General features: G+C 38.4%; 1 protein-coding gene across 4 annotated transcripts in view; it reads right to left on the bottom strand.

The window, feature by feature from the left end:
• pacsin2 (protein kinase C and casein kinase substrate in neurons 2) overlaps positions 1-16,629 on the bottom strand; it is a 401,742-nt gene that overhangs the window by 5,478 nt on the left and 379,635 nt on the right. For 2 of the 4 annotated variants that reach the window (XM_039670226.2, XM_039670224.2), the window contains exons 1-8: positions 16,400-16,558; positions 9,177-9,231; positions 8,940-9,096; positions 5,061-5,293; positions 2,284-2,436; positions 1,995-2,170; positions 1,763-1,883; positions 1,037-1,161 (exon numbers count right to left, since the gene is read on the bottom strand). In XM_039670226.2, coding sequence (XP_039526160.2) covers positions 1,037-1,161; positions 1,763-1,883; positions 1,995-2,170; positions 2,284-2,436; positions 5,061-5,293; positions 8,940-9,096; positions 9,177-9,230 — 1,019 coding nt within the window. In that variant the 5' untranslated portion in view covers position 9,231; positions 16,400-16,558. Of the gene's footprint in view, positions 1-1,036; positions 1,162-1,762; positions 1,884-1,994; positions 2,171-2,283; positions 2,437-5,060; positions 5,294-8,939; positions 9,097-9,176; positions 9,232-16,399; positions 16,559-16,629 lie in introns of those variants that run through there. The other 2 variants (XM_089126915.1, XM_089126916.1) reach the window with 2 other exon arrangements.

Raw genomic sequence — 16,629 nt, forward strand, 5'->3', positions numbered from 1 at the left:
ATAATGGATCATATGACTAATAATAGATCATATATGACCAATAATAGATCTTATGTGACCAATAATAGATTATATGTGACCAATAATAGATCATATGACCAATAATAGATCATATGTGACCAATAATGGATCATATGACCAGTAATAGATCATATATGACCAGTAATAGATCATATGTGACCAATAATAGATCATATATGACCAGTAATAGATCATATGTGACCAATAATAGATCATATGTGACCAATAATAGATCATATATGACCAATAATAGATCATATGTGACCAATAATGGATCATATGACTAATAATAGATCATATATGACCAATAATAGATCTTATATGACCAATAATAGATCATATGTGACCAATAATGGATCATATGACCAATAATGGATCATATATGACCAATAATAGATCATATGACTAATAATAGATCATATATGACCAATAATAGATCTTATATGACCAATAATAGATCATATGACTAATAATAGATCATATCTGACCAATAATAGATCATATATGACCAATAATAGATCATATCTGACCAATAATAGATCATATCTGACCAATAATAGATCATATGTGACCAGTAATAGCTGGTTAAGGATGGACTATCTCGCCCCTCTCCACACGAGTGTGTCCTACACTCATCAGTCACTCACAGCAGTGAAGCAGAGATGAATCAATCATTACTGTGGTATAGTGGTGACTGTATAATGTTATCAGGTATGTTTGGCTTGTGTCTATGCACTGAGCACTGCTGTAGTGTACATCACTTACACTCTCCAACAGCGTAATGTTACACTGATTATATTAAGCCTAAGTCCTAGTCCAATTAAAGTCAACCTTATATTATCTTATCACTAACATGAGAGCGACAGCACTGGGAACACACACACACACACACACTCACAGCACAGACAGTAGCGACACACACACACTGCCGGTGTGAACACTTCTACTGGGAAAGGCACAATGAGACAGAAATCTCTCGGGTCATCATCCATGTGCTCCACACACACACACACACCTGCTGCTGGTTTTGGAGGCCGTGGTCTCTGTGGTGTGACTGATTCCTGTCAGAGTGACTCCATCGGTGGGTTTCCTCTTAGTTTCCCGTCGGCTGAGCGTCCGGTTCAAGTCCATGGACAACTCCTACAACACACACACACACACACACACGTCACAGAAGCCGTCCGTACCACACTTCAACACGTTCGAAATATCTCCCTTCAACAAACGCCACTTTATCTCATAATTATAACTCACTGTATATGTAAATGCTCAATTATTAGAGCACATATTCCACACTTTTTCCTCATAATGATGATTTTTTTCATTTTGTGATGAAAATCTCTCGATGTTATATTTTTTTTTTTTAACATAATTTGTAATTTTATCCCCAAATATTGACTTGATATCTCAATCTGGAGTTTTAGCCTCATAATGATGACTTAGCATGTGGTGATCATCTTCATAATTATATTTAAACCTCTTTCATATTGACTCAGTATCTCAGTTAGAACTAAATAACGGTCCTTGATACTGATTGGATGAGCTGCGTTCCAAGCCGTTGTAAATGTCTTCACACACACACACACACACACACACACACACACACACACCTGTGAGAGCATTACATCAGTGTTTCTGCGGAACTGCCGTTTGTGATGTTTTGTGTGCATGTGTTGCTAGGCAACCTCTCTGGAACTACACTGGAGGAAATGTATATGTGTGTGTGTGTGTGTGTGTGTACCTCGAACTGAGGCCAGCTCATGGGCATGCCGGGCCCGTGATTGGTCCGGAACCAGCGGAGGTCCTCCTGCGTGTCGGCTGCCTGGATGGTGTCCTCCAGTGTGTGATAGACCGTCGAGTACCTGAAGGACAGAGACATTAAACACTCATGTGTTCATTAAACGCTGTTCTACTTTACTGCAGAAACACTGATCTGAGTGAAGCAGTCGTTGGGTACGGCAGCGTGTCCTCACTTGTGATTGGCCGAGAGGTCGAGGTGCCGCTTGACCCCCAGCAGGAGCTCCTTGAAGAAGGCCAGCCGCTGGTCCTCGAACTGCTGCCACTGCTCGAACACCTGCTCCATGTTCTCCATGTACTGCGGCGTCACCTTCTCCAGCTCCTGCAGAGCCTTCTCGTAGCGCTCGCGGCTCTGACACACATGTGTAAACCCATCTTAATGTCAAATTTAGCACCCCTACTACAGATATACATGTATGTATGTGTGTAACTCCTCCTCCTCCTCCTCGTCTCGCTCAGACTGACCTTCTGCACCTCCTGCTGGCTCTTCTCCACCTTCTCCTGCAGCTTCTTCTGCGCCTCCGGGTGGCTGTTCTCCAGTCTGCTGGTGCTCTCTCGGCTGGCGGCCGTCTTCTCGTCCTTGCAGGCGGCGTGGTACGTCTTCTTCATCCCATCCACCTGCGCATCATCATCATCATCATCATCATCATCATCATCATCATCATCAGTGCTGGGGACTTGAGTTACGCAAACACATTACAACACATCCAACATAATTTAAAAACACATTCACATTTATTGACTGACAGCTCTGCTGTTGAGAGAAATAAAGCGAAGAGGTGTGTGTGTGTGTGTGTGTGTAAACGTGGTTATTTTATTTCTAGAGCACATGTGTCAAACTCAAGGCCACAACCGGCCCGCAAATGAATTATCTTTGGCCCGCATGACAAAATGTACTTATTTTTAGAGCTGGCCCGCCGGTATATCGGTTCAAATTACGTGGGAGCACTGTGTCACGTGACAAGCAATGACGCGTCACCATGGAAACATGAACTAGTCTATAACTCAAAAGGTATTTTCCCCGATGTGACAGATTAGTACAGACCAAAACTCCACCATTTTTCAGCAGAAATAATCAGCCAAATTTGAAGGAAGGTGAACTTTGAAAAGGTGGACTTTCATTTTTGCATTTCTGGACATTTGATTTTCCTTTGAAGTAAATAACTTTTGTAAACAACCATAAGAAATTAGTGAAACTGATTTTATTTATTAATTTTATTGTTTTTATTTCCTAATTAACGTCGTTTTATAGGCAATAATATATAGACCTTGTTGTTTTCAGGTTCATAATAATAATAATAATACGTTGTTTCAATAAGTTTTCAATAAACGTTTAACCTGTCCGGCCCTTGACCTATAGCAATTTTTTGATCTCGGCCCACTGTGTGTTTGAGTTTGACACCCCTGATCTAGACTAAACCTGAATTTTCATGCATTTATATTCATCTCACTTGCACAGGAACATTCAGTATTCCTCAAAACGAATAAAAACAATACAAATGTTTCTAATTAACTATATTGAATTACACAAATATACTTTATGTACTTAACCTCACTTTATTAACTGCTGACCTTCAATGATCTATTTTAACCATCCTGATAAGCAAACATGACTTTAGATTAGATTTAGAAATAAGAGTGTTGAACGTCGTCTCCTGTACTGTGCATCTCCTTCAGCCTGACGCTCATTCGCTTCACTTCTGGTGTGAAGGGGCCTTAATATTTGACAAAAATACTACTTTTTTTTGTTTGTTTTTAGTCTTTTTTTAGTTGTTATGTGTTAAACACAGATAAGCAAGCATAGCACAGGTGAGGAAACGTCACGCAAAAGTATATTTTTTCATAAAAAGCAATTACACAATTGGTTACTTTTTAGGGGGAGAAACGCAATACTGCAATCATCATCATCCTCATCTTCATCTTCATACACACACAACAGTGTTATGAGAGAACACCAGCAGAGGCGTCACGGAGGAAGGTCTTGCACATGTGTTTGGGACGCACCCTTCTTACACACTTCACAGAACAGATAAGATGCACATGTAGTCCTCAGGAGCACACCCATGTGACACTGCGATCACATGACTGCACTACAGCTGATTCACGCTCTTGTGCCTTTCATATTTACATTCAAGACTTACGGTATCAGATGTAGATCTTCTTCATTGATTTTAGTGTTGTTGTTTTGTACGAAATCAGAAGTAAAAAAAAAATTAAGGACATTAAGTAGATGATGAATTATTTCAATAAAGATTTTGTTTTAAGGAATCAGAGTAAGAAGATTTTAACCCTTGTGCTGCATTAGATTTTTAACACCGTTGAGTGCATTAAGGACCAAAAATGGCCACATATTAAACATTGCCTAAAATATTATATATTATTATTATTTTCCACTTTTACCAAGTTAAATCTTTTAACCAGCATCAGTCCTCATCATAACTACCAAAAATGTATTCAATTTCAGGATTTTAACCCTTTAATTACCAGTTTTGTTTGCGAAACCATCGATTTGTATAAGAGGAAAAAACACAAAAACTCAATTATTTTCAATAAACTAAATGCAAAGAGAAAACTTTAGATTTGGATTATCACAGTCCCACTTTGCAAAAAATCCCACAAAAATGGCCACCTATTAAACATTGCCTATTGCCTAAAATAAGGTGCATTTCCACCCATAGGGAATAAATATGTAGTGACGTCATCACTATATAATGCAAATATAATGCTTTTGCTTCAAAATGAAAGGATGTTTGTGCAAAAATCATGTTTCATGTATTACTGATTTAAACAACGTTTTAATGGGTTTCAATGGGCCATTTTTGGTCTTTATGGTGCTGAGTGTTACTATTTGATCTACACAGTGTGTGTTATACATATTTTGCAAAATGGGATCACATTTTTTACATGTATCCAAAAAGTCACAATTTTGCCAAATTTCATACCATTTGCATTAAAACAGCCAAAATGGTCAAAGAAATTAAACTGCAAAAGAGCAAAAATGTCCCTAATGCAGCATAAGGGTTGAAGCTGTTTAAGACGGTTTTAACGCAATAAGCAGTAGAATCTCTTATATGAATCTTTAAGGAACAGCAAGTGGAAAGACTTCAGCCCAGCTGGTTTAGTAAATCAGTTCACAGATCTTCCTGAAAGGATTGTGCACTGATCAAATGTGTGTTTTGCGGGTGTGTAGTGGTAGTCGGGCGGGACACACCCATAATGCTGTGTGTGCTGTGGTCTTGTACCTCCTTGAGCTTCTTGGCCCAGGGTTTCTGAGCCTTGCGGAAGCCGTCGTCTGCTTCTTTGGTCTCCTTGAAGCCGCCGATCATCTGCTTGTGGTAAGCCTCCTTCTGCCAGTTCTTGACCTTCTCGTTGTCCTCGTTCAGAGCAGCCTTCACCTCCATGTGCAGGTCGCTGACCTTCTCGGCCTCGGTCATGAGCGCGCACCAGGCCCGCTCCAGCGTCCCGTACTGGGGTCCTGAGGGGACAGAGGCGGGGTTCAGACTGATCCATCCTGTTATACAGTGAGTTAAACACATTTTCTACCGAGTGAGAGAGGAAATACGCGAGTAAATGAGTGAATATTGTCGAAAAATCCACACTAGTATTAATACAGGTAGAGCCAGGCCGATATTAGGCGTTTTCCATAATATCGGTATCGCCAGTTATAATGGCAGATAAATGAATATTTAAAAAATAAAATAAAAACGGACGAAACACGCTTCAATCATCTCTCCTTGGCCTGTTATATTGAAAATGTATGTTTTACAATTTGCAGTATGATGTTATCTATTGCTAAATTATGGCTCATCATAGACTAAAGCTAGCTAATGCCGCTATCATCAGTGGAAGAGCGCTAACGTTAACATTAATGAGCTTGGAAACCACAATGAACTCTTTCTGCCTAAATAAAGTAATGATTACTGTATTTATAACTAGCATATCTCTAGTTACAGTCCCTGCATTGTAAAATGTAAGTTATACTTGTGAGGAGTGAACATTTAGACATAGAGAAAAAGTATCAAACGCATCTTGTGCAGAAAAGTTAGCTCTTCTTTTACACGTGTGTGAAATCCAACAATATTTAATAAAAATAAATATCGGCCGATATATCGGATTTTAAAACCCCAAAATATTTGTATCGTATTGGCCTTCAAAATCCTCTATCAGTCGGGCTCTAAATACAGGTTTGCAAGACCCCACAAAATGATGATGTTTTACAAAGATGTGTCCTGTAGGAGCGGCAGAAACAGCGGTGACGGCTCATAAACGCTGCTTTATCAGGAAAGATAAACTTTTCCTAAGACAGTCAGTTCCCTTCAAATGCATTCATATTAAAGCACTTTGAACTGTGCAGTGCTCATGTTTATTCACCGATGTCAATGCCAACCACACATAGATTTCCCAAAAGGCTGTGTTGATATTGGGAACCAATGTATGAGAAACACTGTAATACAATTGGACAGAAGATATCAATTATAGTTTAACTTATCCATCTTCACCGTCACAGTAACACACACTCTTCAAAAGTGAAAAGACTGGTTTCAAACAGTGTCGCGCCGCATTCCCAACGTTATTAAAGCGACATAGCGGTATATATTGCGGTATAGTAAAAATGTATATCAAAACAAAAATAAACACCAGTATTCTGTATGAGGCGGTTTCTCAGGAGTGCCCCAGGGTTCGCTACTGGGCCCGCTGATATTCACATATTCTGCGCCACACACACTCACAGCTAACCAGCAGAGGGCGTCACACTCACCGGACACTTTAGGAAGAGTGTTCGGCACAATCTGGGGTGTGTTTCCCGTACACCGCCGTAACTCGTGCTTCACTACCACAGTACGATGCGAAACTAGTCACGACCGTTTCCCGAAACCATATCGTCTCACATCGGTCGTTCAGCCACGTTGGCTAATGACGGTGGGGGAGTGATAATTATTTTTAATTAGTCTGTTTGAGATAGAATTAACGCTGGATGTTTTGCTATAAATTACAGACATGCATCTGAGGAATATTTCTCATTTTTCTCAGTTATTTCGCCTTGTTTACAGATTCAATAGACTCGTTCTCGCGCACCAGAGCTCGTTCGCACATGCGCACTCTTCAAAAACGACGCTTTACATCTCTTGACAAACTCAAAGACGTAAAATGGCATTTGTATGTATTCTAAGTCCACGTCATGCAAACAATAATGTATATATCTAACCATAGGTTGAGATCTGTCGTTCAAACACACACCTCTGCGATGCTGTTTGCGAATTCGTTGGAACGATGGTTTCAGGAAACACAACTCGTTGAACTGCTAATGACGACGTAATTTGTTGGCTAAAGCCGTTTTTCCACTGCAGACGACATTCGCATACGATTGTGGCATTTCGCCCCCTAGTGTCAGTCACACGAAACTTTAAAATTGGTCGTGAAGCAACCGTTACCCTCGGATATTCACAACGGTACAATTAATGATTTTAATGACTGTAACGCATGCAAGAATATATCTACACAAAACAAATGACCCTCAATACATCCCAAATAAAAACAGTAGATTTTATAAAGCTAATCAATATAAATATTCATTTAATGATTATAAAATATTTTTTTCTACCATAGTTAATATTAACGACATTTTACAGAAAGAGCGTTTACAGAAAAACATTAAAGAGTTAAAATATTGGTAATTCCAGCCTCGCGCTCATAGTTTTGATTAGAAGAATACGTCACATCCGGTTGGCCTAGCCGCAGAAGTTCAGATATTTCTACGAAACCAAAGCTCAAATCGGATCCGAATTTACCGCACACGCATATGATGCACTGAAAAAAAATAATATGCTTATCTAATCAATAAAATTGTGGCAACATATTACAAACAATATTATTAATTAAATTGTACAAATTAATTAATTAATTAGAATATTAATTTGATTAACTATTACTCAATTCTAATTTGTTCAATTTAATAAATAATATTGCTTGTAATCTGCTGCCACAATTTTATTGATTAGATAAAGCATATTCATTTTTACAGTGTGGGAACTCCCCGCAGCTCCCGTACGACTCTGAATGACCTCCGACTCGTCTATGACGGACTCTGAGTGCATGTTTCGGGTTTCATCTGTTTTTTTTTTTCATTTACATTGTGAACGCTTGTATATATCAAGGGTTTCACTTTCACTACTGTTTAAACTTGGATGGCTACACTGTAAAAATGAATATACTTTATCTAATCAATAAAATTGTGGAAACAGATTACAAGCAATATTATTTATTAAATTGAACAAATTAGAATTGAATAATAGTTAATCAAATTAACATTCTAATTAATTGTAATTTGTACAATTTAATTAATAATATTGATTGTAATATGTTGCCACAATTTTATTGATTAGATAAAGCATATTATTTTTTTCAGTGTAGCCATTAACACATCATCACGATTGGAAATACATGTACAATTCATACTTATAAACGCCTCTAATGGCAGGAAACCTCTGAAATACGGGCAGTAAAGCCAGAGGACAGGGAAACACTGCTCATTTCCTCAGTATCACATTTAAATATGGCCTTTATCTAAACAAAGACATGAAGCGAGCAGCTTTCACAACACTGAGCGCAGGATCGACCAGAGCCGCGACCTGGACACAGGAACGCTACCAATCCGACATAACACACATTATCAGAGAGCCAGATAAGGACCTCTGGAGGAACTGACCCTTCCTGAACCCTACAGCAGAGTCGTCATCGTCAGCATTATCATCATCCAGGAGCAAAGGGCAAACCTTATGATTCATCAAAATTTACACATATTCAAAATTTTAGCATTTACCATAATTATATATAACACATTATTCTATTTAGCTTTTCATTATTCTGAGTCGCAGCAGTATTTGTCTGCAAGTCAAACATTTTAAGTTTATCTCTTTTGCATATATGAAAAGTCTAACGATCACACGTCACTCCTGCACACATTACTCACACACACACACACACACACAGAAGTGTTACATCAGTTCCCTGTCTTGAGAAGCACTGCTTCCTCTTCCTCATTACAGGCTCCCTCAGATGATTCCCTCTCCCGTCAGGAGCCCTTTATAGTGTGTGTTCAGGGGAAGTGATGTCACACACACCTCTCTCCACCAGCTGTCTCCAGCGTTTGGCCCACTCGCTCAGCTGCTGCGAGTAGCTCTTCTCGATGCGCGCTCGCTCATGAAGGCAGTTCATCAGGTCGTTGCACAGCCGGTTCCCGTCGTCCACGCGCTTCACCACGCGCTTGTAGTTCCCCACCTGACACACACACACACACACACAGAGGCGTTACACACGCGGTAACGGGACACACACATGCGCGTGCGTGAGACACGTACCTCCCAGAAGCTGTCGCTGGAGACGTCCACCAGAGAGTCGTGGAAGTCCGACATGCTGGAACGTCAACGATGAAAACATTTATGACATCATCAAAACAGTGACATCATCAAACACAATCTTCGAAATTTACATTTTTCACAATTAGTTTTAATGGTTAGACTAAATTAAATAATAAATTCAATTATATTAAACAAAAAACATGTCTAAATAATAAAAGTTTAACAAACATTACATTTCAGCGCTCTTTTAGCGTAACCAACTGAACATTTAGCTGAAATTGGTTTACAGTGTAATTTATAACGCGAGATAACCTACTAAACTAAAACACGCACTAAAGTCGTAACTGTCTTTTCTCCTCGATTGTGGCGTATATCTGAGGGAAACGCTTCTGGAACAAGATCAAATGTGGGCGGGGCTTGATTGTGCCTGAGGGAGTTGATTGGACGGTTGTGGTTTGCTATTGGCTGATCTCATGTGAGTGACAGGTTATAGCCCCGCCCACATCATCAGAGAAGAGATGCTGCTGTTATTCTGATTCAACATAATTAACACTACAATAATGGGGTGATCTTCGAGAAACCCAGATCAGAACTGGAAATATGAACCGAAAACACATCGGTGTGTGTGTGTGTGTGTGTGTGTGTGAGTTTCAGTTGCTTTATCTGAAGCTGAAGTTCAGATCGCAGTGAGCGACACACACTCTTTCCAGGGAAGTGATGGAAATTCCTGCCATTCCTCCAGCAGCGTTCCTGATCCGCTTTATCACACACACACACACACACACACACACACACACATAGTAAACTCATACTTTCCACGATTAATGACTCAAACAATATTACATAATGAGATTATTTCACAGTGAGAAAGAGGAAGATGGAAACTTCTAGATGCTGAGCTCTTAAAGGGCCACACACACACACACACACACACACACTTCTGCTGTTGAGAATTACACAACAGGTATTGTTCTTCAGCTGATTTAAACACATCCGTGTGTTCGTGTCTCCGCATGTTTGTTAAGTGAGGTCAGAGGAATGTCACATTCCCGAGATGCTCATCAGCACTTGACACACATTTACCTAATAAACCCATATTGCAATGTGATACGTACAGCTATTTTCATTGGTGGAGAAGAAACACATGACCTAACGGATGACCTTACTCTGAAACCGAGCTGTCGCGCCTAAACTCCAGCAACCGAACAGTTACTAATAATATTACATGTTTGTTTATCAGAAATGTGATAGTACTACTCCTATTAAATGTACCGTACTCATCTGACCGACAGCTTCAGTGATTATAAAAGTAGCGCTCTTTACTTGCAAATCATTTACAATTTAAAGAGTTTTAGTTTTTCATGAGACTTTTCCCCCACTTTCCCCCATATATTAGCGCTAGCGAATAGCTAATGGGTCAGTTAGTGCTCCTCCGCCGCCATCTACTGGTTATAGTGGTAATTAATGTCTGCTTTTAAACAAGTGTTTGTTTGCCACAAAGTGTTGGTTTTCCTTCATCTTTCAACTAGTTTAAAGATGAACATTAATCATTTGCATTAAACGTAACATGAATAATTTGGACCATATTTAGAGTTTTGAAGTGCTGAATAAGCGTGAAACACTTTAAAAAGTCCTTGAAAAGTTCTTGAAACTTAGCATGAACCCTATAATGAATAAAGTAAATTAATTCGGCTAGTTCTCCAGTTAGCGCTGCTACATTACGTCCATGCTGAATGATGCTGATGTGTGAAAGCCTTGTTTAACTTGTTCATTCGTGGCACAGAGTGTTTCTCCTGGTTTCCACATTATTGCTGTGTATTTAGCCGATTGTTTTTAACCCCTTAACTGTCAAGAATTCAAGAATGCTTTGGAATATATACCCAAGTTTGGTCTTGTTTTAAAGGAAACACTCAGCAGATTATTGCTGAAGTGAAAACACTTTAAAAAATGAAAGTATAAAAAAGTTATGGAAGTTTAAATTCACAGTAAATGTTTTTTCCCTAAAAGTTCAGATTTTATACAATTATTGTATAAATTAGGTATTTTATACCTCATAGGTGACAATATTGTGCAGGCTTCTGAAGTTATTGTTAATATTGTTAAGTTATTACTTATTGTTAAACTAAAATGTTAAGGAGTTATGTTATACTATTTTTTGCACTAATGCTGCTGCCAGCCAGCTGCAATCACCAAAAAAATGTCGTTTCATATATTTTATTCTATATCGTGATAAATATCATTATCGCAAATATTCTTGAAATATCGTGATATAATTTTTAGGCTATATCGCCCACCCTTAATGTCCTCATGATAGTTTTATGAAGACTATATGACAGCCTGCACATGTGTTTATTTTTAACCTCATTTTCTTACCGGATTAATAACGATAACATAGGGCTGGGAAAAAAAATCGATTTGAGAAAAAAAAAAAAAAAAGCTGGCAGGTCAAATCGATTCATATTTTCAAAAAATCGTGTTTTTTTTTGCATTCGCCAAATCTTCCACAGGGTTTCCGCAGTTCGGTTACGACAGTCAATATGATGAAACTCTCTCAAGATGATTCAATGTTACTATTATTCTTGATCTGTAGATAAACGTCTATGGTTTCGCATAAAACAACTTTATCTTGCTGGACTTTATTACTGTAACTTAATCATGATGATACTTTCTACCGGGTGTCTGTTAGATCACAACACTACAGTCAGGGCACTATAATTGTTCTTCATGCGCACAGTAACTGAAAGTTAAAACTGTTACAAGAAAAGTCTCAATAAACTATTGCATAGATAGATACTGTATAATAAACTGTCCATCAATATATGTCCTTTGTGCTTTGAACTGTTGTTCAGTGAGGACTCGACTTCAAGCGCATCATCCTCCGCTCGGGATGACAGATTATTAATTGCCGATCTTGTTCTGTCCTATCGATCATAAGTTGCTGTCTCATTAAACGGCTGTGCTATACATTTAAAACATGTTGTCTCAATTGTATAGTAGACCAGACTATATAATAATTGATCTTTTTGATTTTTGTTATCTTGTTTTTCATGAATGTACAACACAAAGAGCAATGCGTAAAGATTGACCAGATTTAGTGCTGCACTTGTTGTCTCTTGTCTAAATGTTTTTTTTCCCTAAATGTTCAGATTTTATACAATTATTGTGCACTTGTGATTTTTCTAGACTAAATTTTACTGCTGAATTATCCACTAATCTAGTTTATAACAGCATTTTTGTCATAGATTATGATGATATTTTTGGGGATTTGTGTTTTTTCTTTATAATGAAGTTGTATTAAGTAGATTGTGTTTAACACACACAAGAGTGGTTATCAGTTCAACACACAGAGTTATAGAAATTATTCTTGATTAAAAAAAAAAAAAAAAAAAAAAAAAAAAAAAAAATCGCCCAGCCCTATGATAACATTACAGATGAACATATATATATATTGATATTTATACATATCGTGCATCCCGTTTTACTTAACTGGTTCCTCAATAATTAATGTAGCCTATGTCACGAAAACAAGTTATTACAGCCACAGTTTATTAATGCATTGAAGAAACATCATTTTGTTATTAAACTGATACAGAAGCTTCTTATGTGTAATTTAGATGTTTATGAAATATTTTCAGTTTTCACTAAATCAACTTTCGAAGATCTAGTGTTTTTGATTAAAAAATTAATTTCGGTGCATCACTATCTTGGTCTTGGCGATTATTTCTATCAATATCTCTGTCTATCCTTCTGTGTGTCCGTGTGTGTGTGTGAGAGAAACCGCTGGTCAATCACAGCCGTAGCTTCATTGTGTTCAGTGAGTGTCACGTCAGCTTCACACTCGAGCACACTAATGCGGTTACACACACACACACACACACCTGTGTGACAGGAAGTTCCTGAACCCCTGACCTTCACGGTGTGAAATGAGACCTCTCGAAGGCTCGTGATCATGTGATCGAGTGCTTGAGTGCCTGATCACGGTTTCAGTGAAGTGTGTGTCCCATTCAGTGGGGTTTAATAAAGCGTTACAAGCATGAACCCAACCAACACACACACGGCTGAGTGGATGAATGGAGTTTGTTCTCCCAGAACCGACTGCTGCGCTCTATTATATCTGTTACACACACACACACACACACACACAGCTCATTAGTCCTCAGAGTCTCAATACTGAGGTTTCACACACCAGATTATCTCAGCAGTGACGACAGGTGACGAGTGATTGACAGCTGCGTGGACTGATGCACACACACACACACCTGATGTTTTTCACCGTCACACATCATGAACAAACACACTGAGGCATCAGCACTGGACACGCATGATTAACAACCAACGGCCCTCTTATACTAAAATAACACTAATCACAAACACACTGACTTCACCCAACTAAAACTCAGTTTTGCATTGCATATTAAAAACTTCTTGATTTAGTTTTGGGGTGTACTAGAATCTGTTTTCATGCTTGATTGTTCAAAAACACATTATTTTCCATTATTACAGCTCATCTCCCCCAGTGTGGGCGACACACAGGCCGGTCACGATAACACAACTTGCTATCCAAGAAATCATTGCGATAAACGATAATACATCTAAAATAATAACGGCATAATAATGCAGAAAGACCAATAATCTCTTATTTCTAAAGACTATATAAGACTGAAAATGGAAAACATTTTAAAAATCCACAATAAATGAACAAAACTTCCAAAAACAATAAAAGCAATGTCTCTGTTAACACAAAATGCACTTGAATAATGAGATGCGATCTGGGAAAACCCACCACATGCTGAAATTTGACATATTACAGGAGACCGTATTAAACCTGGCTTCAAGCCCTTTCCAAACCTGATTTTATTTATTTTATCGTTTGTCTGTAACAAAAGTTGTGCTTATCTGAAGATTTTCCGAAACAGAATTTTGAGTAAAACAGGTTTGATTAGCGGTCACGTCCTGCTAGCGGGACGACTGGCGCTCCCTTCTTTATTGCCTTTTCTTCATATCACATATTTTAGTAGTCATCACGTAATCATCACAGATTAGGGATCATTCGAAAGCTGACGAACTCAAAATTAATCCTGTGAAAACCGTTTTGAAATCAGACGATTGAGAGGCGAGCGAGATCTTTTAAACGAGCAGCTTCAAACTCTTTTGTTCTCTTGTGCTCCACATCACACCACACGATAATGCTGGATAAAAATAAATAAAAACTTGCGGGCCGTTGTACTGGACTTTATTCTGTTATTTGGTTTATCTCGATAGGTGAACTGTCTTTGTAGTGTTAAGAGAAGGAGAGCTAAACAGGAGATGATGTGTTTTGCCTATCATTCTTAAAGAGAAACACAGTCTTTTCAGCTGGACATTATAAATCACTATTTTTCTGCACTAAACCAGTGAATTTTCCCAAGATATATTCAGAGATGATAAACAAGATGTTATAGAATAATAAAAACACAATTTTGACAAAAAACTGACGGGTCTATATTTGAAGAGTTCAGATGCAAAAGCCTCTAAATGCCATTTGAAATTTTCTTCTAAAATGATCATTTTTATCAAGCTTGTATATTTAAGTTCAGTAATTTCACTTAAATGACAATTAATAGGTAATCTTCATTGCCATTTAAGTGAAATCACTGAACTTAAATATACAAGCTTGATAAAAATCATCATTAAAGAAGAAAATTTCAAATGGCATTTAGAGGCTTTTGCATCTGAACTCTTCATTTGTAACTTGGACTTAACCCAAATGGAAATGACAGCTGTTGCCTTTATGACGTGAATCTCTTTATATCTTAAACCCGATGTAAACACCGCAGAAAAGTATCTGGAAGAGACGCAACACATCTATCTATTCTCACATGTTGCTTCGTATTTCTTTGCAGATTTATGTTAAAATCATATTACCGACTAGCTCGAATCTGATAAATGTGACAATTAAGCATTTTAATTTTATAAGACACTATATGTCATTGTTATCACGTACATTTAACCACCCAGTAATATTAATTAACATGTACTGTACTTACTATAAAGTTAGGTTCCACGTAACTATGCATAATTTACTGTTATTACTTTGGTAAACGTAACATTTTTTACGTTTACCACCATATTTATGAAGTTTGTGTAAATACCAACAAACTTCAATGTAACAGGGACGATCTCACCTTAATCAAATACACTGATGACTTGGTTTTAATTGTTCAACCTGTTTTGAGGATATTAAAAGTCTTGTTCAATTATGCATTCAAGTTATTATAACTGGTGTAAAGGTACAGCAAGTTGCAACTTTTTTAAATATTTAGGAATAATTACTGATAACAAACTCTCATTCCAGGGAAATGTGAAACATAAGAAAACAAGACGGCGTTTAGATCAACTCAGGAAGTTTAGAAACAGATTATGACAGGAGGATTTACATTGTTTACAGGTCGATGATCCAAGTATTTAACTCAGCTATTGTCTCAGATTTCAACTATAGCTGTATGTGTGTATGCAGAAGCATAAGATATGTGTTGTATTCATGTGTTACTCATGTGTTTCTGATAGAGTTAAATGAGTGCCTGTACAGTTTTGTTTATGCCATGTGTTAAAGATGAAGTTCTGTCCAGTAAATCTGAACAAACTCAAGCAAACAAACAAACAACATGTCACAAGGACACTAAAAGTGTTACAACATGTTTTCCCATATAACTCTAGCTAATAAATCGTTTTCATGTACTTTCATGACAATAATAAACCATCCATAAGCGGTCCTGTCCAGCTTTCCACCAGGTTAAATCAGTTTAAACACACAATTATAAATATACACACACAACACTGTGACGTTCCTGAGGAAGATCAGAACGGTCAGTGACGTCATATCGAAACGTTATCACGTCACAGCGACAGATGATCGATCAGAATAACCGGGTTAAAGACCCAGAAGGAGTCAACACGAGCCGCGGAAAAGCCCCACACTGCCCCGCCCTGTGAACACACAGCTGTCGGTGTCGAGTACGCGTGTAGACACACACACACCCGGCGCTGTGGACGGAGACACGAGCGTCTGAAGGCTCGCAGTGTGTGTGTGTGTGTGTGTGTGTGTGAGTGACAGAGTTTGATCCGATGATCGATCAGCATCGGACGCGTCAGAAAGTTTCCTCAGACTGCGCAGAGTGTGTGTGTGTAAAGTGCCGCTCGCGCTCTGAATCACAGCACACGCGATGTTTTTATCGTTAACTTACCTGAGTGTGTGTGACGGTCCCGATCCAACGCTCGCGTGTCTGTGGATGATGTGACGCTCGCTGACTTTCTCCGTTTCTCATCGATACATTCAACGACTGCTGTGAGCGGAGCGGGGACGCGCCTCACTGACGTCACATCCCCTCAGCGAGCGCAGGCGCGCGCTCACGACCTCTGTCACTATTTTTACCAAATCTCTCTGTGGCAGAATGAAATACTACATTCATTTTTT

This window comes from Pimephales promelas, chromosome 24 (assembly GCF_988280905.1).
Source record: "Pimephales promelas chromosome 24, fPimPro1.hap1.1, whole genome shotgun sequence".
In the NCBI taxonomy this organism is placed as follows: domain Eukaryota; kingdom Metazoa; phylum Chordata; class Actinopteri; order Cypriniformes; family Leuciscidae; genus Pimephales; species Pimephales promelas.